Genomic DNA, 15,650 nt, shown 5'->3' on the forward strand with positions numbered 1-15,650 from the left:
TTGTATTAGGGACAGCGCCCCGAGGGGGAAGGCAGAGTAGATGAGCGGAGGAGCGAGAGGGAGCGGTTGACCAGGCAGAGAGCTTAGCTATGACTGAGGAGTCTTTAGACTAAGTCGTGAGAAAGTGAGTGAACTTCTTTGGAAGTCACCACTGCTGACACCTTTATTAGATTGGGCTATTGTTGAGTAGGGATGTCACTTAGTATAGTGTAGGGACAGATTAACCTGAATTAATACCTTTTATTAATGCATACTAAAACTCAGGTTATAGAAATTCTTGTTAGCCTGATGATTCTTGAATTGATTATTGTATTTTTCCTGAGCCGTCTGAGACTCTTCCTTAGGATTATGTTTGTATTAGTGCCTGTTTATCTACTAAATCTTTTGCTGAGATGTTTATACATTCAGTTGTTTTTGGCTTTGTAATAAATCTTCGAACTTAGTCCTTAGTCGGTGGTTCTTTGGGGGAAACAGTGGGAATCGTTGAAATTGATTGACTATTGGTAGATAGATTGCCTAATTCATTCTATGACAGGTATAAAGGTCCAGTCGACCTGAGACCGGATTCTAGAGAATGACATGCAGACTCTAGAAAGAAAATCCCGCACTTTCAGTTGGTAACAGAGTAGGATGGTTTATCTTCTGGAGTGAGGGTAATCTAGAGTAGGTTGAGATTTCCCCGAAGCCCATAGAGATCCAATGACGAGCGTCCAGAGAGTCGCGGACGGAGGATGGCGTTCCTTGGAAACTGACCTAGAGTGACGGTGCGGCAGAAAGCAGCAGGTCGTAAGAGAGTGAGTATGAAAAGGGTCATGCGTAGTTAGATTGCGGTGTTACGTTTGTATTGTTGTGTTGTATTGTCATGTATTGTCATGCGGAGTTGAGTGCCTGTAGTGTGAAAGGAGATCAGGTTGTGAGCGCGCGCAACCAGTGAAAATCTTAGGCTCAAGAGGAGTTTAAGTGGTTCCTGAGCCGTCTGAGACTCTTCCGTAGGATTATGTTTGTATTAGTGCCTGTTTATCTACTAAACCTTTTGCTGAGATGTTTATACATTCAGTTGTTTTTGGCTTTGTAATAAATCTTCGAACTTAGTCCTTAGTCGGTGGTTCTTTGGGGGAAACAGTGGGAATCGTTGAAATTGATTGCCTATTGGTAGATAGATTGCCTAATTCATTCTATGACAGGTAAAAAGGTCCAGTCGACGGGATTCTAGAGAATGACATGCAGACTCTAGAAAAAAAATCCCGCCCTTTCACTAGCATTCATTAAGAGAGTAATCCTACTCCTTTGAGAGTAGGATTACTGTTCTCGATTTTGACTTCTTTGTGAGGCAAGGAAAATGCAGATAGGCTCTAAGGCACAGAGAGAAAACTCCCCAGCTGTTTCGACCTTTGGCTTTTGTTCAGAGAATACAAAAGAGTTTGTCAAGTGGGCTCTTTAAATATGCGTCCGTGCTCTACACCGAGCAGCTGTCGCTGCAGCTCCTTTTACAGAGCAGGGATCCCCGCCAAGCAAAAGAGGGTCTATATATAGAATGGACGGCCCTTCTACATGGTGGCAAAGACCATGAGCTTCACTGCCCGGTGAAGCAGCAGGCTCTATTCCAGGGTCTAGCTAGGTCTCATATTTAGCTATTTTCCATAGTTTCTGTTATAGTCAGCTCCTCTGAAGTCTCTAATAGTTGATATTAGCATGGACGATTACTTCCGTTAGGCATAAGCAAAATGGATATTTTCAGACGAGCTGTCCTTTTGCCCAGCATTGGTTGTTCACAAGTTAAAATTGGCCAATAGTTTTCCAAATCCTGTTGGTAATTTGTTGTGAACAGAAACACTTTAGTATACACTTAGAAGGCTTGAATATCTGAGAGAACTCTGCCAAATGGTGTTGGCAATTGTCTTTTATAAATACCCAGTTTTGAGCTACTGCCACCCTGTGTTCACTGGGGGGAATGTAGGTGAAATAGGATTAGTTATAGCGCGACGAGTGAGAGAAGAAAATAGAGAAAGAGAGAGAGCAAGAGTTGGCTTTCTGTTCCCCTCCTCCAACTGCCTTCCTGACACAAAAGACTGAAGAATATCTCCATCTAGTGTCATATCACTCAACATCACGTGCTCCCCATAAAGACATGCGGACCCTGACTCTGTTCATCATGCTGATACTCTGCTTAGTTTGCACCCCCTTCCATCCGGATTGTAGAAAATTGTGGGGATCCTCTGAATTCATACATCAATGACTCATCCCCCCTGCCTGACCTCAAGATGGTTGCCTCAGTCATTGACTCTGTGAACTCTCCATCGACAGCTGAGACCCAGCCATTTTGACTAATGTCTGGTGGAGCTACCTCGCAAGCTAAAGGGGAGATGGGCTATGAATTCCCTCCCTGGCCATCACCTACCCAGCCGGTCCTTGGGCAAACTCTCCTGCGTCTCTCCTGCCCTTACATCCCTCCTCCCCCTTCACCCTACTGCTCTACTCTTCTCTTCTTTCCAGCTATTGACACCTGCCCTCACCCATCCTTGCTCATAGTTCCCACCCTGTTTATCCATCCACTGGACTTTCTTATGTGAACTTTCCCTCATCAGTTTAGACCTAGCTATTTGACTGACGCCCAATGGAGCTACCCTGTTTAGCTAAAGGGGAGACGGACTGTGGATTCACTTCTCGGTCGTCACCTACCCAGTGGTCTTTGGGCAGACTTCCCTTAGTCTCTCCTGCCGTCTTTTTCCTCATCCTGCCCCTTCACACTTCCCCCTTCCCCCTCCTCCCTACTTCTCTCACCTTTCTTTCCTCTTTTATTGTGTTGTTTATTTTTGACATATTGTCTAATTGTTATCATTTTCTGTAACATTGTGTAACTGAATGTAAAGCGCTCTGATACCTACGCGTCTAGCTAGCACTATATAATACTCATTAAATAAAATAGTGTGGAAGAATGAGCTGTCCATTTGCTCAGTGCTCTGGCTGTAGAAGGAAGCAGTTGAAGAAAGGTCTGTCACACCCTTGGAGCTGTGACTGGAGTCCAACAGAAGAGTGCCAGGAATATTCAAACCATTAATACTCAGCAGCATGGAATACAATTGAGTCTGTTCTGACACCTTGGCCTCTGTGAGGCAATCAGTTTGCTGGTGATGTTGCCTTGATTCTATTTTTGGTTTAGGTGTTAAAGTGGCCTCTGGTTGCTGTTTTTGTGTAAAACACCTAGAGTAGCCTGTGATCTACACCCCTCATCCTTAAAAATCCATATCACCTTTTCGTTTAATCAATTGTTAACAACATTTCTGCCATTTTGCTTATTGCATTTTCCATGTTTTTAAATTCGTTGGGGAAATGCATTGTTTTGGGATCTTGACATTAATCCAACAGTAAATAACCCAACCAAAGTGGCATTTCCGCCATTCTAATGTGTAAGAACAAGGGCTTGGAAAATACTTCTGAAAACAAAGAGGGATAAAAACAGAGTTTGGTTTTCTAAGCAAGTGGAGATGGTAGAAGCATTATTTTGAGACATTCTCATTCTGTGGCTTGAAAAAGGTGTGAGGCAAGAGTAATATCCAGAGACTTTCTGGTTGGTAGAAACGAGTATTGATTAACACCAAGTTGAGAAAGTGAATTAAGCCAAACCTGGACAGGAGAGGTGTGTTAGCAGTAGTAACCAAATTAAAATCAGGTTTTCGAAGGAGATTGAGCTTCAAAAAGTAAAGACAAATCAATTTCATGATTACACCTCGACCGTTCCATTAAAAATAAGCATCCATGAGAAAAGGCACCATAAGACTAAAGTTTGGTGTATTGGCATAGAGGCGAAGAGATGTGCCAGAGTAAGTCACCCTGCAGGTCTATGATGATATTAGTTGCAATTTTTGAAACCAGGAATAGTCTGCAAGATGAAAGAGTGGGTTCAACCTGGAGGCCCCCAGCTAGGCAAGCTTGGTACACCCAGGGAGCTAGATTTTACACCAGTCCAGGAACTGACCACCGAAACTCATGTGGATGTAATAGATGAAAATAAGTGCCTATGAGTGGACAGTATCAAAGGAATATGCCTCGTTATCCCGCAGTCTTTTTCCCCGCAGGGAATTACAACTCGGTCATTATTACGACCGCGTTGTAAACCAGGGTTGGATTGGGATTGCAAATCGGCCCGGGCACGCAAAAAAAAAAAATCGGCCCACATTTGCATAATCACTCCTCAAATCACTGCTTTGGCGTAATCTTATAAAAAAAATCTTTAGGAGGGGGGTAAAAAAATGCACACTTTAGTTTACAGTGGTGAAACAAGTGAGGCCACTTCTACTCAGGCCCCCTGCCACCACTCAGTACATGCACACATCAATGGACCAGCCAGCGAGGCAAAGGGAGTGACACATCTTGCTAAACGGAGGTAACGAGCGTCCATCTGCCTCATGAAAGGCCACTCAGACACCCACTGGGCCGCTGGCTGTTTCGAACAATAGAGACAGCGCCCAAATGGCCCTCCAGACTGCGAAAAAAAGAGGCCCACAGCAGCACTCGGACACCGGCCCCTCGGGAATTGTCCGAATGCCCGCGTTACTAATCCAACGCTGTGCATACCATTACCTCGCAAGTTGTAACAACGACTTGCGGTGGGGGGGTGCTGGATGTTGGAATAGTCTAATTTACTATTCCAACTCTAGTCTGTGCGGACATTAGGAAAGGTGTTGGATTTTAAATCCAACACCTTCTCTCTCCCTCCGCAAGTCGTTGTTCCGACTTGAGGAGTAATGGTATGCGCATTTAAAATGCGGTCGTTGTAACGACCGCATTGTAATTCCCTGGGTGGAAAAAGTTTTGTGGTAAACGTTGTTTACTGTATCAAAGACCACAGAAAGAAACTGTAGAGGGGTTAACAAACAGTTATCTTGCCATCCCTTTTGAAAATAGCATATTTTCTGATCTTTAAGATTGCTGTCTTTGTGCTATGTTTATTTCAAACATTTTTCTACACATAGCCAAAAAGGTCTCATAGACTTTTGCTCCACAAACTCAACCAGGAACCCCTTCACCTGCAGCTGGGTCTTTCCTAAATTATTTGTTGTAATGGTAGTGAACTGCTTTACGATATTCTTCAAATACAGTAAAAATTATACAACAATCACTTTGGAAAGGAGGGTAAGATGAAAAGAGAAAGGTCTTTAGAAATTTGTAGAGGGCATTACATATTTCATCTAGCAATTGGTTGCAAATTCTCAAAATGAAGACAAAGTAGGCTGGTTCGACAGTCTCAGATTGTTTTGTTCTCTACGTTTCTATGAGGCGAAATGTGCTTCAGTGTTGTGCCCCCTCCCTCTGCCCACACTCCCCACCCCGACCAGAGGAAGGTTTGTCCTTGTTGGATGGATGAAAACATACAGGGTTTTATGGATGATATACCAGTTCTGAAAGGTTGTCCCAACCTTCGAAGGACCCTAGTTGCAGTGAAAGAGCAAATGGTGGTGCTGCGCGTGGCAGGGAGATGTTGGATCTGACTTCGAGTCGTAGTTGAGTCAGTCACAACGGCAAAACATGAATGCAACTTCTGACTGGATATTTTGGAGGGAATTTTCTCGAGAGAAGTTTAACCTTGCTATAGCTTTCTCTTCAACATATGGAAGAGCCTTTTTGATCTGTTCTTATCCACGTCTATTTGACTAGAAAGATTTGCATGCAAGGCGAAAAGAATTATCAAAGCTGCAACGCTTGATGTCTGCATTAACATGCTCCATTATCTCACACAGGCTTGTATGCTCTGTTGCTCCTACTTTCGAAACTACTTCTTTCAAATATGGAGGCCAAATTTAGTTTCTCATCGCGAGCGGTAGCGAGCAAGCGCGACCACTCGCAATGAGAAACCTGTCCTCCCCGCGTTGAGAATCTCACCGGGATGTCATTTTGCTTGCTCGCGGACGCGAACATGACGTTGAGGCCTGCGAACTAGCTAAAAATGACTGCTGCACTACGCTACGCTGCGCTATACGCGTGTTCGCACTGTGCTATGTGCAGCTCGCGTAGTGCGAAGTTGCGCAAACTTCGCAAACTACGTGAGCGTAGCGCAGTGCTTCGCCCAGGGTTAAGCATTACGCGGGGCTTAGATGTGTCCATGAAATACTCGTCACAGTGAGTAATTTTATTGATGTTACAAGAAATATAAAACTGTTTTAATATACATGTTCATTCGGACTTAGGCCTGATAAGCTTTAATGCAAACAAATGAGTTGGTGTTTATACACACCAGGTGCCAGTCAGACATACGGCTGTTGAGCATGGCATACTTCTGTCCGGCAACATTTACATATAGAGAAGGATCTACTGTCAGGATGGTGCCCAGTTACACGTGAGCTTGAAAAATAGAAATAGCCTGAAACATTAGGCTTCTGAAATGATGGTACCACATAAAGCAAAACCATGGCTTTTCAGTTCACAGATTTCGAAGACATTCTTACAGTCTTATCCAAACACAACAGCTCTTAGTCTCAGTGTAATGTAAACGTTCTAAAATACTATGAACGATAAATGTGTTATTAGTGAGAACAATCAACTAAACATGATCCGACAAAGAACAACGAAATGCATGAATCCAACGGACGTCTTTTTATATTTGTTTATATACGTTTACGTGCTTTAGGCACCCACCCACATATCATGTGCAGTACTCAATATTTAAATTAGATTGAAAGTAAAAGAGTTTTGTCTCATACTTCATTTAAGCAGGTTGCGCCATCAGGGTCAGTCTTTGAATAGTTCATGAAAGCAATAAAAACAAATTCTAAAACAAAATTGGCAATTAAATGAAGTGTGCCTCTCGTTTTATTATTTCAAATGTCGAGCATTGAGATCCTCAGGGGCGTTTGAGGCTGCTGTAGAGCTGCGGCACCAGATAGTCTTTATAGCTGCCATCTATGAAGCCCTTCCCATTGTTGTGAACGAACCAGCAGCGCACGTCGGTCCCCGAGGCACCATCGCTGCTCAGGTCTTTCTGCAAACCGCTGAAGAGGAAGCAGAGACAGAGAAAAACATTCAAAATAATTCCTCTGCAAGCATCACTATAGGTCATGCAGCAAAGTATTTTATTAGCATGGACACACTTTTTATTCAGGTCATATTATAACTTTATGTAGTTTATTCATTTCCTTGCTTCCCCCCTCCACGCCCTTCCTTCCTTCCTTCCTTCTAACCCTCCCCAGAGGTGTTCTAACCCCCCCACCCCCCAGAGGTGTGAGATGGTAGGGCACGCTTCAGTCTCTTCCAATGAATGCTCTCCGAGTTTTTCGGTGATTGTTAGCAGGAGGCTCATTGTTCTTAGCCTAATAAAAGCGCATAGGCTTGGAATGATGGACAGTCATGTGAAGTAGACAACACGGGGACCATTTATCATGACTTTTCATGTAAATAATTGCACCGAGCTCTGCTGTGGAGAAGGGTGGATCATGGCTCCCACCTCATGTAGTCTATGTTTGAATATGTTTGCATCTCTTCTGTATGATGTGCAACAGATGTTCACAAAGTTGCTGAGAACAAAATACGAATTTTACTACACCCGGCAAAATTGTACTAGCTGCATACATACTACGACGTTTACTGGCACTTTTGGACTGAATGAACCACTACTATGGCCACAAACAAACCAGTGGAAATGAAAATGCAGGTTCCTAAGCATTTGACCGTCAATAGCTGTAGGATTTGTAAGCATTCCATTCCTAAAGAATTTAACAAGTGAGGTCTTCTCCTTATCTGACGATTAATGTTTTTGGGAAACTCATATTAAGTAAATAGTCGAAGAGAATCCCACGGCAATGAATCTCAATGTCTCTGTTCTTTTGATGTTTAACTAAAAACGTGTGGGTTTTTATTTGTATCGTGCAAATCATTCTGGTTATTTTGAGGGGAGTTATGCAAAAATCAACTGCGATAGACCTGTCAGAAAAATCATTTCTAGCAACTTCCTTCTAAAAGAGCACCAGCTCTGCCTCTATAGTGTGTGAAATTCAAAACATGCTTTTTGTGCAACCTAGGAGCAAACTATTACTCATGTCCTCATTTTCTTTTCAATGTAAAACCATCTGATCAGGCACGGCCTGTACAGGTAAAAGTGGTGAGGCGGGCGGGGGTGAGTGGGAAGTCAACAGATGACGGGATAGGTAAAATAAAAAAAAAAAAGAAAGGCACTTACCTTGCGCACGCTGCATCGCTGAGGTGGCGATGCGTTGTGCACAAGATAAGTGGTTTTATTAAAGGAGACCGGTGAGTGGGGCTCCGTGAGAGGTGGTTGGGGGGGTGTCGGGTACACCTTCGGTGCCAGCCCCCGTGTCCCGCTTCCCCACAGGACAGTGGGCAGCGGCAACGTTTAGGGGCATATTTGTTTGAGAGTCCCAGTGTGGACTCCTAAAACCCCCATAGTGCCAGTGCTTATTTTCTTTGGGGCACATTGTATTAGCAGTCCCAGAGGGGCTTCGGGGCCACAGTGGTGCCTACGCTAATTTATGCAGGGGGCATATTGATTCTAAAACCCCAGATCATGGCCCAGAAGCACTGTAGTGTCAGTGCTTGTTTGTTTACCTAATTCCCCCAGCTGCCCGTGTGATAGAGAGCAGCTGCAACGCTACGCAGTCCTTCTATAAGGCGCATTGAGAGCCAGTGCCTCTCCTTTGGATTTTACAGCTGCCCAGCAAGTAGTGGGCAGCTGCCATGTTTAGGCTTGAGTGTTTGGCGCACCTTTGGAGTTGGCTGCACTAGCAGCCCAGCCCTGACATTTTGGACAAAGGGCATTTGAGCCCCACGGAAGGCCAGTTGGCCTGGGGTCAGCAACTTCTGTGATTCTGCGCAAGGTGATTGGTGGTTGGTGTTTATGTTGGTAATTAACTGATGCCTAATGTGATTTTTGCGTAATGCCTTTATGCCTGTGATACCTCTAACTGTATTTTTATGATTAGGAGGTTGTTTTGCCTAATATAGTTTATGCTAGTCAGTTTGTTTCCCTACGTGACCTATGCCTATGGTGATTAGAATTGCGTAGTGGGTACCTACGTTTTACCAGTGATTACTGGTTGTGTTCTACAATTGTTAATTTGTGCTACAGTTATTCTATGTTCTACATGTACTATTTTTACTAAGTGCTGATTCTGACAGTGGCCCACGTCGCCCTGTCATGTGTAAATAATCCCATGCAGATACTGCCCAGTGCCAGTTGGCACAGTGTATATGTGTGATTATGATCTAATGTGTTTATGGTAATACAAAGGCTACTTTTATATATAACCTTGTGTGGAGTTCCTTTTTGTGGTGTACCTAGTGTGTTGCTGCTGTGTGTGTGTGTTGCACAAACGCTTTACACATTGCCTCCGGGATAAGCCTTACTGCTCGTGGCATGCTACCAAGGGGGTGAGCAGGGGTTATCTTGGCGTGTAACTCCTTTGCCCTGACTAGAGTGGTGGTCTCTGCCTGGCTTTAGTGCAAGCCTTAGCCAACCGGAGATCCCATTTCTAACAATCTCCATTCAGTGAAAGGTGATAACAACGATTTGAAGCTCTCCTTTTATCCTAATCAAGTTAGCTCAAGGGAATCAGAGGGCAATAGTTAAGATACTCTGCAATTATTTGTGAACATCAATCACACAAAAGGCGATGGAGGTAATGCTTGCAAAAAGTCTAACCACTTGCAATCATTCAGGGTAGCAATCCAACCTATAATCGTTTGCCTACTGTGTCACTCTAGACAAAGGCCTACCATATGCAAATCAGTACTGACCCTGTTCCTCATGGGAACAGTCCATCCCAAACTGCCACACTAGTCCCCCTCCAGAAGGGAACACAAAGCAACTCCATATTAATTTCAGCCTTGTTAGGCCTTGTCATGTACATATAGCTTAGATCCAATGGTCAAGTGATTTGCAAGCATTCCTTCCATCAATTGTTTTGTTTTTCACGTAACACCCTAAGTGGCTAAGGGTATGCCTAGATGTGGGTCTCATGCTCATGTTGCTGCAGGAACTAATCTGCACCTGACAGATGAGGCCCAACTAAGCCAAAACAGGTCTTGAGTTTCTTATATTCTGGTTCAGAGGGGACCTGGCTTGTCAGCTCAGGCTGGACTGTTCTCACTGAAGCAGAACCAAGGCTGATTTGCATATGGCTGTGTCACATCTGTGCTAGCATCATAAGCAAATAAAGATGGGTTGGAATACGACTCAAGTAATTGCTAGTGGTTACGCTATTTACAAGCATTCATCCATAACATTTTGTGTGGTTGAAGTAGTGCGTCATGGGTATGCCTAGACTTGGGTCCCGTGCTCACTTTGCCAATGGAACCAAGTTGTTCTCAAATGGAGAGTCTAAACTAGGCTGAAACCAGTCGTGCTGTTTTTTTCTGGTTCAGATAGGGCTTGGCAGTTTGGGCTGCACTGTTCCAACTGGAGTGGGGCCAAACTGATTTTCATACGGCTTGGTCTAATCTGAGGTGGCATCATGAGTAAAACACAGTTAGGTTGGAATGCTACCCACAAGTGATTGTCAGTGGTTATACTATTTGCAAGCATTCCTCCCATCACTTTTTGTGTGTTTGATGTAATGCCTCTAGTGGTCAAGGTATGCTGAGACGGGAGTGCTTACTTTGCTAATGGAACCAAGCTTCACCCAACCAAGGAGGTCCAACAAGGACGAAACCTGTCTTGGGTTGCTTATGTTCCCTGCAGAGAGGACCTTACTTGACAGTTTGGAGTGGACTGTTCCCATTTGGTCAAGCCAAGGCTGATTTGTATATGGTATACTCTAATCTTAGATGGCATTGTGAGCAAACAAAAATGGTTTGAATGCTACCCAGAGTGATTGTCAGTGGCTAGACTATTTAGAAGCCTCCCTCCCATCACTTTTTGTGTGTTTGACCAATATTCGAACTCCAACATTTGGAAGCAGTACGTGTTCTTATCAATATGTATTATTTTAAATTCACTAATATATTCCCATAAAGAGAAATCTCTAATGAGAAATCAATTAATGATGATCTCCTTGATAAAAGTAAAGTCTTAGCTTATGCCAGTAACAAAAGAGTCATTGGAAATGATCATAGAGAGTCTCAACAACAGTCTTCTGATTGTACGCCACTCTTTGAAGAGAACACAGTCTGAAATACCAATGCCCTCCATGATATAGAATTCATATATTTTGCAATAGCTGATTACATCAGATGGACCTGTCCCCGACTGATAGCATACTGGGCCACGATAAATGCAATACTGAACACGGTGGCCCCAGAACAAAAGGAAATATCCCTAGAACAATATATTGTGGGCCTTAGCCCTAAGCCTACAGGTGGAAATCCCACATATTGATTTGTTAATTTGGCACTGATATTAGCAAAACAAAGGCGAAGAAAGCACCAGCAGTATCAGATTGGCTTAATGAGATGGTTAGATGGGGCAAAGCGGAAAGTATAGAGCTGAAGCGGGAGGAACACATAGGGCTACGTAAGAAACCTATCTCAATGGAGTGGAATGTGATGTTAGAAGAGCTTATAGCAACTGAGGTGCCAATTATTTAAAAGGGTGGGAAGGATCCAGTGCTGGAATTAGAGATGTACTGGGCATGATATGCAACACCAGAGGATGTGGTAGACACGAAAGGTAGTAGCTAATTATTGTTGATAATGCGATTATAGTATATTAAATCATTTGAGGGTAAGAAACAGAGATAAAGTGATGTAACAACGGCAAGTAACAGGCCTGAGTTCGCAGGGAAGAGGGAGGGGGGATTCTAATTAAGGTAGTATATGGTTTAAAAACAGGAAAGACAACTGGAATGTACAACAAATTTGTATCAAGCTGTGTGCACATAAAGAATAGACATGGAAGCTATGGAAACAATCCGGAAGGTTATACAGATATATACAACCATGTACCACTGTAGAAGAATTACTGTGAGAATTCTTGGAAAACAATTGGATAATGGTATGTATTTAATGATGGAGATGTATATATGTGACAACGTGCAATACCAGCTGACAGATCAGAAATAATAAAATCTGTTTAAAAAAAAAAGCTGATTACATCAATTTATACCCAAAAGCACAGGTGCACCACAACACATGGTTTTCCGTTGCCACAATGAGTCTGGATGTTATTATTGACGTAACTGGCATGGTCTGAGTAACTACACGTTGTTGGACTGTACTTACTGTTTGAACAGCTGATTGAAATCAAAAATCTGTGCAACAAGTAGACGGTACCGCTTTTGGACCTCATATTTGCCGGTCGAATGCTATACTCTCTGGGATTCGCAGGTTTGTACATCTGGACGGCCCCCCGTCTCATAGTGGACTTGTCAGTGTGAAGATTGAAATCTGACTTTGCGTAGCTCTCAGACGGAATCATGCTTTGACATCATATCTGCGGGCCGGATTTTTTACTAGTCAGACTAGTCGTGATTTGTATCTGGACGGCCTCCATACTATTCCTGATTTATCCTGTCAGACGATTTCTTTTCCTCGTGCACAGCACTCTTCTTATACCCCCGTTTACCTATGGAGGTACTTTAAAGTTCCCATTCAGCGCCCTGAAGAAGTCCTGCACTGGGACGAAACGCGTCGGCTGTGCTGTGGTTTTTCTATCTGATGAAATAAAGAGATCAAACTGAGGAACCTCTTCCCTCGTTACTTATTGGATTTGAACTTTATACTTGCTTCTATTGAACCATGTGTTGTGGTAAACCTGTGCTTTTGGGTTTAAATTGTTGAGTTCCTGAAGGAACAGACACTGTAACGAAGGGTGCTTTTCGGTGTGCACACGGACCCCTGTGGAGACGGAAGGGGGCAATATTTATTTTTTGGAGCTATTTTAGGTTCGGTGCTGGCTTTGAGAAGGTCCCACTCTTAGGGGCCGATTAGGATGGAGGATTTTCCGCCTCCTCCGGGCCGGTGGAAGCCACCGCCGGCCCAGAGGAGGCGGAAAATCCTCTGCGGAGTCACCAAAGACCCACCGCCGCATTACGATGGCTGGTGGGTCTTGGTTTCTGTCCGCTGCTTTTCCGCCGCAGTCGGATTACAACAGCGGCGGAAAAGCTCTCATTTGGCTGGCAGTGTCTATCAGACACCGCCAGCCAAATTAGGATGCATTAGTAAACATGCTTTTCCGCGGCGGTTTTTCCGCCGTGGAAAAGCATGTGCACTTTTGATTTTGGGGGCCCGTTGCGGGCCCCCAGGGTGTAGGCGGGTGGGGGGTGCACATGGGGGGTACCTATGGTACCCCCCAGTATTTACATGCACAAAGCGGCAGGCACCGCGCGGTGCCTGCCGCTTTGTGCATGTAAATGTAAAACATGCACTTTTAACATTGCGGCGGGTGCTGCTTGAAGCAGCACCCGCCCCAATGTTAAATATCCAGCCACCCTGGCGGTCACATCCTAATTTGCACGGAGGGACCGCCGCAGCCCATGCGGACGGTCCCTCCACCTCTGGGATGGCGGACGGACGCAAGTCCGTCCGCCATCCTAATCGGCCCCTTAGTTTGAGTTTTGTTTGTTTCTGATTACACCAGTCACTAAATTATAATTAAAGTCGCCAGCCAAAGAAAACAAATCATTTTCATAAAACCTGATAGCAGAAAAGCCTAGAGAAAATAAACACTACCCAAACTAAAGTTGATAATATTGCCTAAATCCAGTGATATCATGGTCAGCAACATACACTAAATATATTTTAAAGAAAACAATATAATTGATCAGGATTGTCTGAATACCATTCACAAGGACCCCGAATGGGTAGCCTAGTTTGCCTTTTAAGGCACCTGGTAACAGAAAATGAAGGTAAGGTTAAGCCAACTCATCCATCTTTAAAGTTTACTGAAGCATAATAATTGATTAAATAAGACCTCAAAAAGAGTTTGCCTAAATATTTATTTACTCCTTCACTATTCCAACTAATATATCTAAACCTTACAAAAGGTTCAAATAATATGTTGGAAACAGGTGCTAAAGACTCCTAATGAGTAAGAACTAGTATCACACGTCGTGATATTATTTATTGACCAATTTATATTTCATTTATTCATGCCTGCAGCCCATTCAACAATTTAAATCTGTACATTTTGTACCTGCAAGTCTCATTTGATAGAAATAGGAAGAGATGTGTGTGTTTCTTTTGTCCATGTGATTTACACAACTAGCATGATTAATCTGCAACTGGACCTCTATCTCAGGTTTCATAATAAGCATGATATCGTCGGCGTATAGTTTCAATTTCGCCATAGATGGAATTGGAGAACGAATATCAGCACCGTTCCTTATTGCTATCGCCAACTGTTCGATAAAAATGGCAAATAAGACTGGCGATAAAGGGCACCCTTGCCTTGTAGCCCGTCTTACTTTGACTAGCCCGGCCACCGAAGTGTTGATATTTACACTGGCTTCAGCATTAATATATAAATTATAAATCAGGGATGTGATCCTTGAGTAAATATCAAAATGACCTAAAATCATAAACAATGTTTCCCACACAACAAGGTCAAAAGCCTTCTCGGCATCTAATAGAAGGACTAATGCAGGTATCTTCTGTGTGTCGAAATAATCCAACTCCCGGTTAAATAATGTGTGTTGGTGGCTCACTGCCTACCAGCAATAAAACCTTTCTGTTCCGAATGGATCAGATGTGCCGTGTGTTGATTAAACCGAAGTGATAACAATTTTGGCATGATCAGAGAATCCGTTATATAGGAATCTCTGTTGACTAAATCACAGTCTCCGAGAAACCAGAAAAAAATCAATGCGTCATGAAGTACGGAATCTGCCTGACCAACAAGTATATGCTAATTTGGTTGGAAAGGGCACACGCCAAGGATCCTGTAAGTCCAATGTTGCTGCATAATGTTGCAAAGTCCTTAAGGTTTTAGGTTTCAACTGTGTTTTAGCTCACGCCGCGGAGTCTAGTTTAGGATTCATTAGAACATTAAAATCACCCACCATAATCAGATCACCAGGTACCTGAATTAGGGACTGAATTAGATCCTCGTAGACCTTAGGGTTATCCTCAACTGAGGCATACATGCTGACAAAAGTTATTGGTCTCTGTCTCTGTCTGAGAATGCAAGTAACCCAACACCAACGACCCTGCTGATATTTATCAAAATTAAAAACCTCCGCCTGAAGTCTTTTACTTAAAAATATTGCTGTCCCTCAATGGGAAGCGGAAGACGAAGAGAATCCCATGTACGCTGCCCAGGACCTAAACATAGAGAAATCTGGCAGCTTTGCAGCAGGAATATGAGTCTCTTGTAAAAAAAATCGCAGCTGGGTTTTCTGTTTTAATCCATGACTCAATTGCCCACATTTTCTTTTTATTGTTGAGACCATTAACATTAAAAGAAACCACTTTCAACAGTTCCATACTAGTCATAATTAAGACCTAACCAAAGCATAAACCCCCTAAACGTCTCACCCAGAGTCAAACTAACTAATGGATGTATAGGACCTGAATCAATTTGCAAAAAAAAGGACTTCTTTTTTTCCCCCTTATGCTCCCATCCCACACCTTGCAACTCCCCCTCCCCCAAAATGTAGAAAATCCCCCACCAACCACGCTAACCACATTTCACCCCACCTTCTTACCTGGGTGTCATGTAATTACACCAGAGTGATCCTACCCCTGCCCCCCCCAGTAATTCTCAGTTT

The 15,650-nt window shown here is 43.4% G+C and overlaps 1 protein-coding gene across 1 annotated transcript in view; it reads right to left on the minus strand.

The window, feature by feature from the left end:
* Nucleotides 1-6,095: 6,095 nt before the first annotated feature.
* The window catches only part of ITIH2 (inter-alpha-trypsin inhibitor heavy chain 2), a 325,176-nt gene continuing 315,621 nt past the window's right edge, over nucleotides 6,096-15,650 (minus strand). The window contains exon 21 of the mRNA XM_078677093.1: nucleotides 6,096-6,986. Coding sequence (XP_078533219.1) covers nucleotides 6,839-6,986 — 148 coding nt within the window. The 3' untranslated portion in view covers nucleotides 6,096-6,838. The remainder of the gene's footprint in view (nucleotides 6,987-15,650) is intronic.

Source organism: Lissotriton helveticus, chromosome 1_1, assembly GCF_964261635.1.
Source record: "Lissotriton helveticus chromosome 1_1, aLisHel1.1, whole genome shotgun sequence".
NCBI classification, from domain to species: Eukaryota; Metazoa; Chordata; class Amphibia; order Caudata; family Salamandridae; genus Lissotriton; species Lissotriton helveticus.